Genomic DNA, 13,689 nt, shown 5'->3' with positions numbered 1-13,689 from the left:
ATGTCAGTGTCATGTCTGTGTCATGTCAGTGTCATGTCAGTGACATGTCTGTGTCATGTCTGTGTCATGTCAGTGTCATGTCAGTGTCATGTCAGTATCATGTCTGTATCATGTCTGTGTCATGTCAGTGTCATGTCTGTATCATGTCTGTGTCATGTCTGTGTCATGTCTGTGACATGTCTGTGTCATGTCTGTGTCATGTCAGTGTCATGTCAGTGTCATGTCAGTGTCATGTCTGTGTCATGTCTGTGTCATGTCAGTGTCATGTCAGTGTCATGTCTGTGTCATGTCTGTGTCATGTCTGTGTAATGTCAGTGTCATGTCAGTGTCATGTCAGTGTCATGTCAGTATCATGTCTGTGTCATGTCTGTGTCATGTCAGTGTCATGTCAGTGTCATGTCTGTATCATGTCTGTGTCATGTCAGTGTCATGTCTGTGTCATGTCTGTGTCATGTCAGTGTCATGTCAGTGTCATGTCTGTATCATGTCTGTATCATGTCTGTGTCATGTCAGTGTCATGTCTGTGTCATGTCAGTGTCATGTCTGTGTCATGTCAGTGTCATGTCAGTGTCATGTCTGTATCATGTCTGTGTCATGTCAGTGTCATGTCTGTGTCATGTCTGTGTCATGTCAGTGTCATGTCAGTGTCATGTCTGTGTCATGTCTGTGTCATGTCTGTGTCATGTCTGTGTCATGTCTGTGTGATGTCAGTGTCATGTCAGTGTCATGTCAGTGTCATGTCTGTGTCATGTCTGTATCATGTCAGTGTCATGTCAGTGTCATGTCAGTGTCATGTCTGTGTCATGTCTGTGTCATGTCTGTGTCATGTCTGTGTCATGTCTGTGTGATGTCAGTGTCATGTCAGTGTCATGTCAGTGTCATGTCTGTGTCATGTCTGTGTCATGTCTGTGTGATGTCAGTGTCATGTCAGTGTCATGTCAGTGTCATGTCTGTGACATGTTATTCCTCATAGTTTGAAGTAGAAGTACCTCTTCTCTGAGGAGCGTCAGCACCGACTCCTCGTCCATCTCACTCAGAGAAAGTCCAGTCTGAGGATCTGAACCAGGACTTTGGACCAGGCTCAGCTCTGGTTTCATCAGGAGCTCGTCCTTTCAAAGTAAAAGCACAAACATGATCCTGACGTGTTTTTAGTTTGTCCAGGAGTTAAATATTCTCACACTCACCATGTGCTTTTGGCTCCAGCAGGGGGCGCTCTCATCCTTAGCTGAGGACTTTTCATCAGAACCTTCAGAGAAAAACAAAAGGTCATCACTGGTCACTTCCTGTTAATTAGGGTCAGCTAAGCTAACTATTTTAGCCTGGTCCTGATCAGGAGAAACTGTCTGGACTTCAGATCTGACCTTCAGTGGGCTGGTCCCTGCTGGTCCTCAGCTCCTCCTCCTGCTCCTCCTCCATGTGGCTCCTGACCGCTGTAGAGGCCAGTTTCTCCTCGTCTGTGGCATGATGTTCTCTCTGTGTGATCTCTGGAGTCCCAACGTTCACCTCGTCCTGAAGAGACACAGAAGACGCAGCACCAACCATCCTCATTTAGAAAGAGAGCGTCCGGAAAGTAAACATTTCACAGCCATTTGCAAAAACCTGCGCGCCCGGCGGGACTCCTGCGCGGCGGCACCTGCGCGGCGGCACCTGCGCGGCGGCACGCCTGCGCGTCGGCACCTGCGCGGCGGCACCTGCGCGGCGGCACACCTGGCACACCTGGTGTGCTTCTCTCTTCCAAATTGCTGCTGCAATTCCTCATGAGTTCCGCCCTGAGCCCTAAACCGTACATGGCTGTGCAAATATATTGAACACATTCATAACTCAAACTCAAGAGTTTGTTTGGAAGTCGCACATTTTCACAACGTTTTTTTTCTTCATAGATCACACTCTTTGCCTTGAAAAATGCGTACGCACATTTTGGCCTTCGTTTTGTGCGTAACAAGCTTTATAAATGAGGCGCCTGGACCGGACGAGACTCTGACCGATCCCAGACCGGACGAGACTCTGACCGATCCCGGACCGGACGAGACTCTGACCGATCCCAGACCGGACGAGACCCTGACCGATCCCGGACCGGACGAGACTCTGACCGATCCCAGACCGGACGAGACCCTGACCGATCCCGGACCGGACGAGACCCTGACCGATCCAACTCAAGGATTATTTCAATCTGATCCCAAACCGGATTTATTGGTTTTAACACCAAACAATAAAGCAAAATTGGAATTTTCAAGTTTACTCAAAAAGAAATCCCAACTCCTTTAATGTGTTTGTATGAAATATGTCGACAAAATGAAGCTGGACATTGAAACCAGCTCTGACCATTCGACCCATTTGTCCCGAATACGATTTTACACATAAATGATTTGATCTCAGATAAAGAAATACACTGTATTTGCTGCAGCTGATATTTTAGACAATATTGTAAATCAAGAACAGTATTTGACTTATTATTAATATTTATTCATTTATTATTATTAGGCCCGAGCGCCACCAGCTGGCGAGAGGCGCATTAGTTCTGTAATGAGAGTGCGCCCGCTTCCAAACACTCACTAACACTCTCCTGCACTCACTAACACTCTCCTGCACTCACTAACACTCTCCTGCACTCACTAACACTCTCCTGCACTCACTAACACTCTCCTGCACTCACTAACACTCTCCTGCACTCACTAACACTCTCCTGCACTCACTAACACTCTCCTGCACTCACTAACACTCTCCTGCACTCACTAACACTCTCCTGCACTCACTAACACTCTCCTGCACTCACTAACACTCTCCTGCACTCACTAACACTCTCCTGCACTCACTAACACTCTCCTGCACTCACTAACACTCTCCTGCACTCACTAACACTCTCCTGCACTCACTAACACTCCCCTGCACTCACTAACACTCCCCTGCACTCACTAACACTCTCCTGCACTCACTAACACTCTCCTGCACTCACTAACACTCTCCTGCACTCACTAACACTCTCCTGCACTCACTAACACTCCCCTGCACTCACTAACACACTCCTGCACTCACTAACACTCTCCTGCACTCACTAACACTCTCCTGCACTCACTAACACTCTCCTGCACTCACTAACACTCTCCTGCACTCACTAACACTCCCCTGCACTCACTAACACTCTCCTGCACTCACTAACACTCTCCTGCACTCACTAACACTCTCCTGCACTCACTAACACTCTCCTGCACTCACTAACACTCTCCTGCACTCACTAACACTCTCCTGCACTCACTAACACTCTCCTGCACTCACTAACACTCTCCTGCACTCACTAACACTCCCCTGCACTCACTAACACTCTCCTGCACTCACTAACACTCTCCTGCACTCACTAACACTCTCCTGCACTCACTAACACTCTCCTGCACTCACTAACACTCCCCTGCACTCACTAACACTCTCCTGCACTCACTAACACTCTCCTGCACTCACTAACACTCTCCTGCACTCACTAACACTCTCCTGCACTCACTAACACTCTCCTGCACTCACTAACACTCCCCTGCACTCACTAACACTCTCCTGCACTCACTAACACTCCCCTGCACTCACTAACACTCTCCTGCACTCACTAACACTCTCCTGCACTCACTAACACTCTCCTGCACTCACTAACACTCTCCTGCACTCACTAACACTCCCCTGCACTCACTAACACTCCCCTGCACTCACTAACACTCTCCTGCACTCACTAACACTCCCCTGCACTCACTAACACTCTCCTGCACTCACTAACACTCCCCTGCACTCACTAACACTCCCCTGCACTCACTAACACTCCCCTGCACTCACTAACACTCTCCTGCACTCACTAACACTCTCCTGCACTCACTAACACTCCCCTGCACTCACTAACACTCCCCTGCACTCACTAACACTCTCCTGCACTCACTAACACTCCCCTGCACTCACTAACACTCTCCTGCACTCACTAACACTCTCCTGCACTCACTAACACTCTCCTGCACTCACTAACACTCCCCTGCACTCACTAACACTCCCCTGCACTCACTAACACTCCCCTGCACTCACTAACACTCTCCTGCACTCACTAACACGCTCCTGCACTCACTAACACTCTCCTGCACTCACTAACACTCTCCTGCACTCACTAACACGCTCCTGCACTCACTAACACTCCCCTGCACTCACTAACACTCCCCTGCACTCACTAACACTCCCCTGCACTCACTAACACTCCCCTGCACTCACTAACACTCTCCTGCACTCACTAACACTCCCCTGCACTCACTAACACTCTCCTGCACTCACTAACACTCTCCTGCACTCACTAACACTCTCCTGCACTCACTAACACTCTCCTGCACTCACTAACACACTCCTGCACTCACTAACACTCTCCTGCACTCACTAACACTCCCCTGCACTCACTAACACGCTCCTGCACTCACTAACACTCCCCTGCACTCACTAACACTCTCCTGCACTCACTAACACTCTCCTGCACTCACTAACACTCCCCTGCACTCACTAACACGCTCCTGCACTCACTAACACTCCCCTGCACTCACTAACACTCTCCTGCACTCACTAACACTCTCCTGCACTCACTAACACTCCCCTGCACTCACTAACACTCTCCTGCACTCACTAACACTCTCCTGCACTCACTAACACGCTCCTGCACTCACTAACACTCCCCTGCACTCACTAACACTCTCCTGCACTCACTAACACTCTCCTGCACTCACTAACACTCTCCTGCACTCACTAACACTCTCCTGCACTCACTAACACTCTCCTGCACTCACTAACACTCTCCTGCACTCACTAACACTCTCCTGAACTCACTAACACTCTCCTGCACTCACTAACACTCTCCTGCACTCACTAACACTCTCCTGAACTCACTAACACTCTCCTGCACTCACTAACACTCTCCTGCACTCACTAACACTCTCCTGCACTCACTAACACTCTCCTGCACTCACTAACACTCTCCTGCACTCACTAACACGCTCCTGCACTCACTAACACTCTCCTGAACTCACTAACACTCTCCTGCACTCACTAACACTCTCCTGCACTCACTAACACTCTCCTGCACTCACTAACACTCTCCTGCACTCACTAACACTCTCCTGCACTCACTAACACTCTCCTGCACTCACTAACACTCCCCTGCACTCACTAACACTCCCCTGCACTCACTAACACTCCCCTGCATCCCGATCAAAAGAGTCAATCAGACCCATGTCATATTTGTTACGTTGTAGCCGTAGCGATGACAGAAACTTCCCAAGTTATTCCAATGGGAGAATCGCCAAATCTCTGAAATGTGTTTACACTTTATACTTTTACAAACTCTTCCGAGGGTGTCAGCCCGATTAGACTGACATTGTTTGGGGGGTTTTTCATGGACTTTGTGACTTTATATGTAAACCTTTCCCTTTATAAACAACGGGGAGAAGACGCGATAGGAAAAGGAAAATTGAGGCGCGTTAGCGCCCCCTCCTCTTGTGTTGTCGGGCGGCGGCGGCGGCGTGGTGGCGGCAGCGTGGCAAGGGCCGGTCATTGCTGCTTGCGGCTATATTTGTTGTTTATTTTCTGGAGCATTACATCGTTCTTCAAAATGTTTTATTGAGACTCTAATGAAATACCTTTGTTTGGTCGTGTGTTTCTTCTGTGTTTGTCAGAACTTTACACCAACTCCTGAAACACCAGAAAATACCAAAAAACATCAGAGACACAAGAAAACAACAGAAAACATCACAGAGTCCTGGCCCTGTCCCGGTCCTGTCCCGGTCCTGTCCCGGTCCTGTCCCGGTCCTGTCCAGTCCTGGTCCTGTCCTGGTCCTGTCCTGGTCCTGTCCAGTCCTGGCCCTGTCCCGGTCCTGTCCTGGTCCTGTCCTGGTCCTGTCCCGGTCCAGTCCTGGTCCTGTCCTGGTCCTGTCCAGTCCTGGCCCTGTCCCGGTCCTGTCCCGGTCCTGTCCCGGTCCTGTCCTGGTCCTGTCCTGTCCAGTCCTGGTCCTGTCCTGGTCCTGTCCCGGTCCTGTCCTGGTCCTGTCCTGGTCCTGTCCAGTCCTGGTCCTGTCCTGGTCCTGTCCCGGTCCAGTCCTGGTCCTGTCCTGGTCCTGTCCAGTCCTGGCCCTGTCCCGGTCCTGTCCCGGTCCTGTCCCGGTCCTGTCCTGGTCCTGTCCAGTCCTGGTCCTGTCCTGGTCCTGTCCCGGTCCAGTCCTGGTCCTGTCCTGGTCCTGTCCAGTCCTGGCCCTGTCCTGGTCCAGTCCTGGTCCTGTCCTGGTCCTGTCCAGTCCTGGTCCTGTCCTGGTCCAGTCTCGGTCCAGTCTCGGTCCAGTCCCGGTCCAGTCCTGGTCCAATCCTGGTCCTGTCCCGGTCCAGTCCCGGTCCAGTCCTGGTCCAATCCTGGTCCTGTCCAGTCCTGGTCCTGTCCTGGTCCTGTCCCGGTCCAGTCCTGGTCCAATCCTGTCCAGTCCCGGTCCAGTCCTGGTCCAATCCCGGTCCAATCCTGGTCCTGTCCAGTCCTGGTCCAGTCCTGGTCCAATCCTGGTCCTGGTCCTGTCCCGGTCCAGTCCTGGTCCTGTCCCGGTCCAGTCCTGGTCCTGTGTCTCTTGTTGGTTCAGGTGGATTATTTCGGTCACAAACGTTCTGATCGTAAGAACTAAAAAAATGTGAATTTGAAAACAAGAATAACCTGCACACACTACATTCTATCACACAGAAGAATCCCTGCTGCGAATGGACCAATCACAGAGTAGCATTGTGGTTTGGGCGAAGTCAAAAGGAGAGCACCCAAATGAACCGAAACAGTTTGAGAAAGAGCTTCAGAAACACGACTCCCACCAATCAGACGAAAGCTTCTGATCCATCCCATAATATTCCAACAGGAAGTTCCACTCAGGCTGTAATTTAACGTCAATCTGAGCCAAGGCTATTTTCCACTGCCTGAGATCAGAACCATGTGTGAAAGAGACGAGCACAACCCGAAGAGCAAGAGGAACCTTTGAGATGAACCTTAAAGAGACAAGAACCTGAGTTTAAGATGAACCTTAAAGAGACATGAACCTGAGTTTAAGATGAACCTTAAAGAGACATGAACCTGAGTTTAAGATGAACCTTAAAGAGACATGAACCTGAGTTTAAGATGAACCTTAAAGAGACATGAACCTGAGTTTAAGATGAACCTTAAAGAGACATGAACCTGAGTTTAAGATGAACCTTAAAGAGACATGAACCTGAGTTTAAGATGAACCTTAAAGAGACATGAACCTGAGTTTAAGATGAACCTTAAAGAGACATGAACCTGAGTTTAAGATGAACCTTAAAGAGACATGAACCTGAGTTTAAGATGAACCTTAGAGTCATGAACCTGAGTTTAAGATGAACCTTAAAGAGACATGAACCTGAGTTTAAGATGAACCTTAAAGAGACATGAACCTGAGTTTAAGATGAACCTTAAAGAGACATGAACCTGAGTTTAAGATGAACCTTAAAGAGACATGAACCTGAGTTTAAGATGAACCTTAAAGAGACATGAACCTGAGTTTAAGATGAACCTTAAAGAGACATGAACCTGAGTTTAAGATGAACCTTAAAGAGACATGAACCTGAGTTTAAGATGAACCTTAAAGAGACATGAACCTGAGTTTAAGATGAACCTTAAAGAGACATGAACCTGAGTTTAAGATGAACCTTAAAGAGACAAGAACCTGAGTTTAAGATGAACCTTAAAGAGACATGAACCTGAGTTTAAGATGAACCTTAAAGAGACAAGAACCTGAGTTTAAGATGAACCTTAAAGAGACAAGAACCTGAGTTTAAGATGAACCTTAAAGAGACATGAACCTGAGTTTAAGATGAACCTTAAAGAGACAAGAACCTGAGTTTAAGATGAACCTTAAAGAGACAAGAACCTGAGTTTAAGATGAACCTTAAAGAGACATGAACCTGAGTTTAAGATGAACCTTAGAGTCATGAACCTGAGTTTAAGATGAACCTTAAAGAGACAAGAACCTGAGTTTAAGATGAACCTTAAAGAGACAAGAACCTGAGTTTAAGATGAACCTTAAAGAGACAAGAACCTGAGTTTAAGATGAACCTTAAAGAGACATGAACCTGAGTTTAAGATGAACCTTAAAGAGACATGAACCTGAGTTTAAGATGAACCTTAAAGAGACAAGAACCTGAGTTTAAGATGAACCTTAAAGAGACAAGAACCTGAGTTTAAGATGAACCTTAAAGAGACAAGAACCTGAGTTTAAGATGAACCTTAAAGAGACAAGAACCTGAGTTTAAGATGAACCTTAAAGAGACAAGAACCTGAGTTTAAGATGAACCTTAAAGAGACAAGAACCTGAGTTTAAGATGAACCTTAAAGAGTCATGAACCTGAGTTTGTGTCTTCGGGGCCAGATCTTCAGGACAATGTCACAGGAAAGTGTTGGAGAAAGTGTGGCACCAGAAGGAAACCCACGGCCACATGATCTGAGCCTGTGACTCAGATGAACCACCATCTCTCTGCCATGGACACAAGAGATGGAAACATCTGGAACGTGCTCCTGAAGGACACACTCTGGACTGAGTGAGCCGTGATTCTGTTTCTTTGGATGTTTTGTTCTCTTTTGTGTACTTTTTATTTAGTGTTTCGCTCTCTGGCCTCGTTCTGTTAAAAACTCCTTCAGTTTGAGCTTTCTTTAGGCTCAAGTCCAAGTCCCGTCCAGGGTCTTCAGTCGAGTCCTGGTGGTCTGTGGTCCACATCCCTGAGGTCCAAACCAGGACCAGAGATGGACCAAACCAAAACCAGGACCAGAGACGGACCAAACCAAAACCAGGACCAGAGACGGACCAAACCAGGACCAGAGACGGACCAAACCAGGACCAGAGACGGACCAAACCAGGACCAGGACCAGAGACGGACCAAACCAGGACCAGGACCAGAGACGGACCAAACCAGGACCAGAGACGGACAAAACAAGGACCAGAGACGGACCAAACCAGGACCAGAGACGGACAAAACAAGGACCAGAGACGGACCAAACCAGGACCAGAGACGGACCAAACCAGGACCAGAGACGGACAAAACAAGGACCAGAGACGGACCAAACCAGGACCAGAGACGGACAAAACAAGGACCAGAGACGGACCAAACCAGGACCAGAGACGGACCAAACCAGGACCAGAGACGGACAAAACAAGGACCAGAGACGGACCAAACCAGGACCAGAGACGGACAAAACAAGGACCAGAGACGGACCAAACCAGGACCAGAGACGGACCAAACCAGGACCAGGACCAGGACCAGGACCAGGACCAGGACCAGGACCAGGACCAGGACCAGAACCAGGACCAGGACCAGGACCAGGACCAGGACCAGGACCAGGACCAGAACCAGGACCAGGACCAGGACCAGGACCAGGACCAGGACCAGGACCAGAACCAGGACCAGGACCAGGACCAGGACCAGGACCAGGACCAGGACCAGGACCAGGACCAGGACCAGGCATGCTTGTGCAGACATACAAACTCTTTACAGTGTTCTCACCTGTCGTTCTTGTCTTGTCTCGTTTCTCTTCGTCTTTTCTCTTCTTCCTCTGCTCCAGGTTTGTTCTCCTCCTCTTCATTTCTTAGACTTTTAGAGGCTTTAAACGGATCCACGAGCTCATCTAAAGGATCGATACAGTACGAGGATTTGGGATTGAACGTTTTAGGACTGGGAACATCATCAGTGGACGGAGGCGGAGACAGAGGAGGCGGAGCCAGAGGAGGCGGAGTCTCTTGGCGAGTTTCCTTAGCTTCTGATCGTGCCTCCAGTTTCTCCTCGGCACTTTTCGCTTTTAAACCTTTCCCTTTGTTAATCGTTTTTCTGGCTCCAGGTTTTTTCGGCGGCGGTTTGGTCACGGTTTCCTCGTCCAAACCGACGTTGAGCGTGACCGCTTTGACCTTCAGCTCTTCTTCTTGTCCGTCTGTTTCCGGGATAGTTTTGCTCGTCGGTGAATTTGGTATTTTGGAACCTCCACTTTTGAACGGGTCAAAACCTTCGTCAAACTTTTCAGGGTCAAAATTATACGATCCTTTTTTGGGAATGGGAATGTCGTCGATGTTCAAAGGAGGCGGAGGTAAAGCTGAAGATTCTCGGGCGATTTCTGCCGGTCTAGAGTCGGATTCCTCCTCTGCGCTCTTCGGTTTCGGACGTTTCACTTTGGAGATCGTTTTTCTCGCTCCTAATCTTTTGGGAGGAGGTTTGGTCACGGTTTCTTCGTCCAATCCAAATTCTAACACGACCGCTTTGGCTTTCAAACTTTCATCCTCAAAGTTTGGGATCGTTCCACTTGGAGGAGGAGAGTTTGGCGTTTTAGATCCTCCGCTCGCGAACGGGTTAAAACTTTCGTCGAAATTATCAGGGTCGAATTTGTAAGCGCCGGTTTTAGGAATCGGAATGTCATCAAAATCCGTTGTTTCTTGCGCAGTTTGAGGAAGCAGAGAGTCAACATTTTCGTCCAAACTTCTCGGAGAGGGTGTTGTCTCCGGCGTTTCGTCCAAATGAAGATCTCTCGTTACAGGTTTCTTCTCCTCCCTGCCGAAATTCTCCGGGTCAAACTTGTACGTTTCGGTTTTGGGAAGAGGAACGTCATCAAAATTCAAAGGAGCTGGAGAAGAAGCGCTTTGCAAAGTTGACGTTTCTTCAGACGCTTCGAAACTTGGAGAGTCACAATGTTCTTTTGGTGTTTTCGGAGTTTTTCTGGCTCCGAGCTTTTTCGCAGCTTTCCCTTCGACGGGTTTCGTTTCCTCTTTTTCAAAATCATTTCCTAATTCAGCGTTCGGCTCTATTTTCGGTGAAGAAATCGTTGTTGGGGAGTTTGGTATTTGAGATCCACCGCTCGCAAACGGGTTAAAACTTTCATCGAAATTCTCAGGGTCAAATTTGTAAGCGCCGGTTTTAGGAATTGGAATGTCATCGAAATTGGTCGTTTCTTGTGCAGTTTGAGGAAGCAGAGATTCAACTTTTTTGTCCAGGACGTCCTCCTCTTTTTGCTTTCGAACTTTACTTCTCGTCTTTTTACGTCCCAGGTTTCTCGGAGCGGGTTTTGTCTCCGGTGTTCCGTCCAAATCAACATCCATCGTTACAGGTTTCTTCTCCTCATTCACAAAATCGATCTCTGACTCAGTATTTGCTTCTAGTTTTGGTTTTGCTGAAGTTGCAGAAGTTGTTGTGGGTGAATTGGGAATTTTAGATCCTCCGCTCATAAAAGGGTTAAAACTTTCGTCAAAATGTTCTGGGTCAAATTTATAAGATCCAGTTTTAGGGATTGGAACGTCATCAAAGTTTGACACATCTTGAGCAACTTCTGAAGGCTTTGTCGGAGATCTTTCTTCAATGTTTTCTTCCAAATTCAGCTTTTGAACTTGTTTTTTTCTAGGAGATTTGAAACCTGCTTTATCCTCCAAATGGATATCTTTTGTTTCCGTGTTCGTCGCCTCTACGTCTTCTTTCTCAGACTTTATTCCAGTGTGAAGTTCTGGAACGCTCACGGGAAACGGAGGAGGCGAGTTTGGAATTTTAGAACCTCTGCTCGCAAACGGGTCAAAGTTTTCATCCAAATTCTCCAGATCGATCTGATAAGACGCTTTTGGAACTTCTATTTCCGTTTCCTCATCGCCCAGTGCACATTCTCGAGGTGGACTTTGCATTTTGAGAGGAGCAGGTTTGGACTTTTGAGTCGAGGTTGAGTTGAATCCATCGTTTAGCAGCGATTTCTCCAACTTTTTCTCAAAATTCAAATCTTGTGAAAGTTTTTTATTTTTTGCAGCAGAATCTTCTATTTGAGAAGGCGTTTCCGTAGACTCAGTTTTGGTCTTGTGCTCAGGAGCTTCAGGAGCTCGAGTTGAGGCCCTGGACTGTGCAGACTCGTGTTCAGGAGCTTCAGGAGCTCGAGTTGAGGCCCTGGACTGTGCAGACTCGTGTTCAGGAGCTTCAGGAGCTCGAGTTGAGGCCCTGGACTGTGCAGACTCGTGTTCAGGAGCTTCAGGAGCTCGAGTTGAGGCCCTGGACTGTGCAGACTCGTGTTCAGGAGCTTCAGGAGCTCGAGTTGAGGCCCTGGACTGTGCAGACTCGTGTTCAGGAGCTCGAGTTGAAGCCCTGGACTGTGCAGACTCGTGTTCAGGAGCTTCAGGAGCTCGAGTTGAGGCCCTGGACTGTGCAGACTCGTGTTCAGGAGCTCGAGTTGAAGCCCTGGACTGTGCAGACTCGTGCTCAGGAGCTTTAGGAGCTCGAGTTGAGGCCCTGGACTGTGCAGACTCGTGTTCAGGAGCTTCAGGAGCTCGAGTTGAGGCCCTGGTCTGTGCAGACTCGTGTTCAGGAGCTTCAGGAGCTCGAGTTGAGGCCCTGGACTGTGCAGACTCGTGTTCAGGAGCTTCAGGAGCTCGAGTTGAGGCCCTGGACTGTGCAGACTCGTGTTCAGGAGCTTCAGGAGCTCGAGTTGAGGCCCTGGACTGTGCAGACTCGTGTTCAGGAGCTTCAGGAGCTCGAGTTGAGGCCCTGGACTGTGCAGACTCGTGTTCAGGAGCTTCAGGAGCTCGAGTTGAGGCCCTGGACTGTGCAGACTCGTGTTCAGGAGCTCGAGTTGAAGCCCTGGACTGTGCAGACTCGTGTTCAGAAGCTTCAGGAGCTCGAGTTGAGGCCCTGGACTGTGCAGACTCGTGTTCAGTAGCTCGAGTTGAGGCCCTGGACTGTGCAGACTCGTGTTCAGGAGCTTCAGGAGCTCGAGTTGAGGCCCTGGACTGTGCAGACTCGTGTTCAGGAGCTCGAGTTGAAGCCCTGGACTGTGCAGACTCGTGTTCAGGAGCTTTAGGAGCTCGAGTTGAGGCCCTGGACTGTGCAGACTCGTGTTCAGGAGCTTCAGGAGCTCGAGTTGAGGCCCTGGACTGTGCAGACTCATGTTCAGGAGCTTCAGGAGCTCGAGTTGAGGCCCTGGACTGTGCAGACTCATGTTCAGGAGCTCGAGTTGAAGCTTCATGAGCTTCAGGAGCTTCAGGAGCTTCATGTGCTTCAGGATCTTCAGGATCCTCAGGAACTTCAGGAGATTGGGTCATGGTTCTGTTCGGTGCAGACTCTTTAGGAGCTTCAAGAGCTTCATGAGCGTCATAAGCTTCAAGAGCTTCAAGAGCTTCATGAGCGTCATAAGCTTCAGGAGCTTCAAGAGCTTCAGGAGCTTCAGGAGCTTCAAGAGCTTCAGGAGCTTCAGGAGCTTCAGAAGCTTCAGAAGCTTCAGTAGCTTCAGAAGCTTCGGTAGCTTCAGATGCTTCAGAAGCTTCACGAGCTTCATGAGCTTCAGGAGCTTCATGAGCTTCAGGAGCTTCAGGAGCTTCAAGAGCTTCAGGAGCTTCAGGAGCTTCAGAAGCTTCAGAAGCTTCAGTAGCTTCAGAAGCTTCGGTAGCTTCAGATGCTTCAGAAGCTTCACGAGCTTCATGAGCTTCAGGAGCTTCATGAGCTTCAGGAGCTTCAGGAGCTTCAGGAGCTTCAGGAGCTCGAGATGAGGCTCTGGTCATGGCAATTTTTGGATGTGATGATTGGCTGTTGCATTTTTCCATGTGGACTTGCAGAGGGCCAGACTCTGGCGGCCGGAGCAGGTCCAGGTCCAGGTCCAGGTCCAGGTCCAGGCCCATCTTCAAAACATGGCTCTGATCCTGGGAC

General features: G+C 49.0%; 1 protein-coding gene across 1 annotated transcript in view; it reads right to left on the bottom strand.

The window, feature by feature from the left end:
- LOC140372428 (transforming acidic coiled-coil-containing protein 3-like) overlaps positions 1 to 12,363 on the bottom strand; it is a 35,052-nt gene extending 22,689 nt beyond the window's left edge. Inside the window, exons 1-5 of the mRNA XM_072459523.1 lie at positions 9,541 to 12,363; positions 5,643 to 5,694; positions 1,362 to 1,509; positions 1,185 to 1,246; positions 990 to 1,109 (exon numbers count right to left, since the gene is read on the bottom strand). Of these exons, the coding sequence (XP_072315624.1) occupies positions 990 to 1,109; positions 1,185 to 1,246; positions 1,362 to 1,509; positions 5,643 to 5,694; positions 9,541 to 11,687 (2,529 nt within the window). The 5' untranslated portion in view covers positions 11,688 to 12,363. The remainder of the gene's footprint in view (positions 1 to 989; positions 1,110 to 1,184; positions 1,247 to 1,361; positions 1,510 to 5,642; positions 5,695 to 9,540) is intronic.
- Positions 12,364 to 13,689: the final 1,326 nt, after the last annotated feature.

The sequence above is a fragment of the Eucyclogobius newberryi genome, unplaced genomic scaffold (genome assembly GCF_026437365.1).
Source record: "Eucyclogobius newberryi isolate DKJ021-1_F unplaced genomic scaffold, fEucNew1.0.hap1 SCAF_23, whole genome shotgun sequence".
Lineage (NCBI taxonomy): Eukaryota > Metazoa > Chordata > Actinopteri > Gobiiformes > Gobiidae > Eucyclogobius > Eucyclogobius newberryi.
The sequence above is the reverse complement of the archived record's forward strand: the minus strand, read 5'-3'. Positions and strand labels throughout refer to the sequence as shown.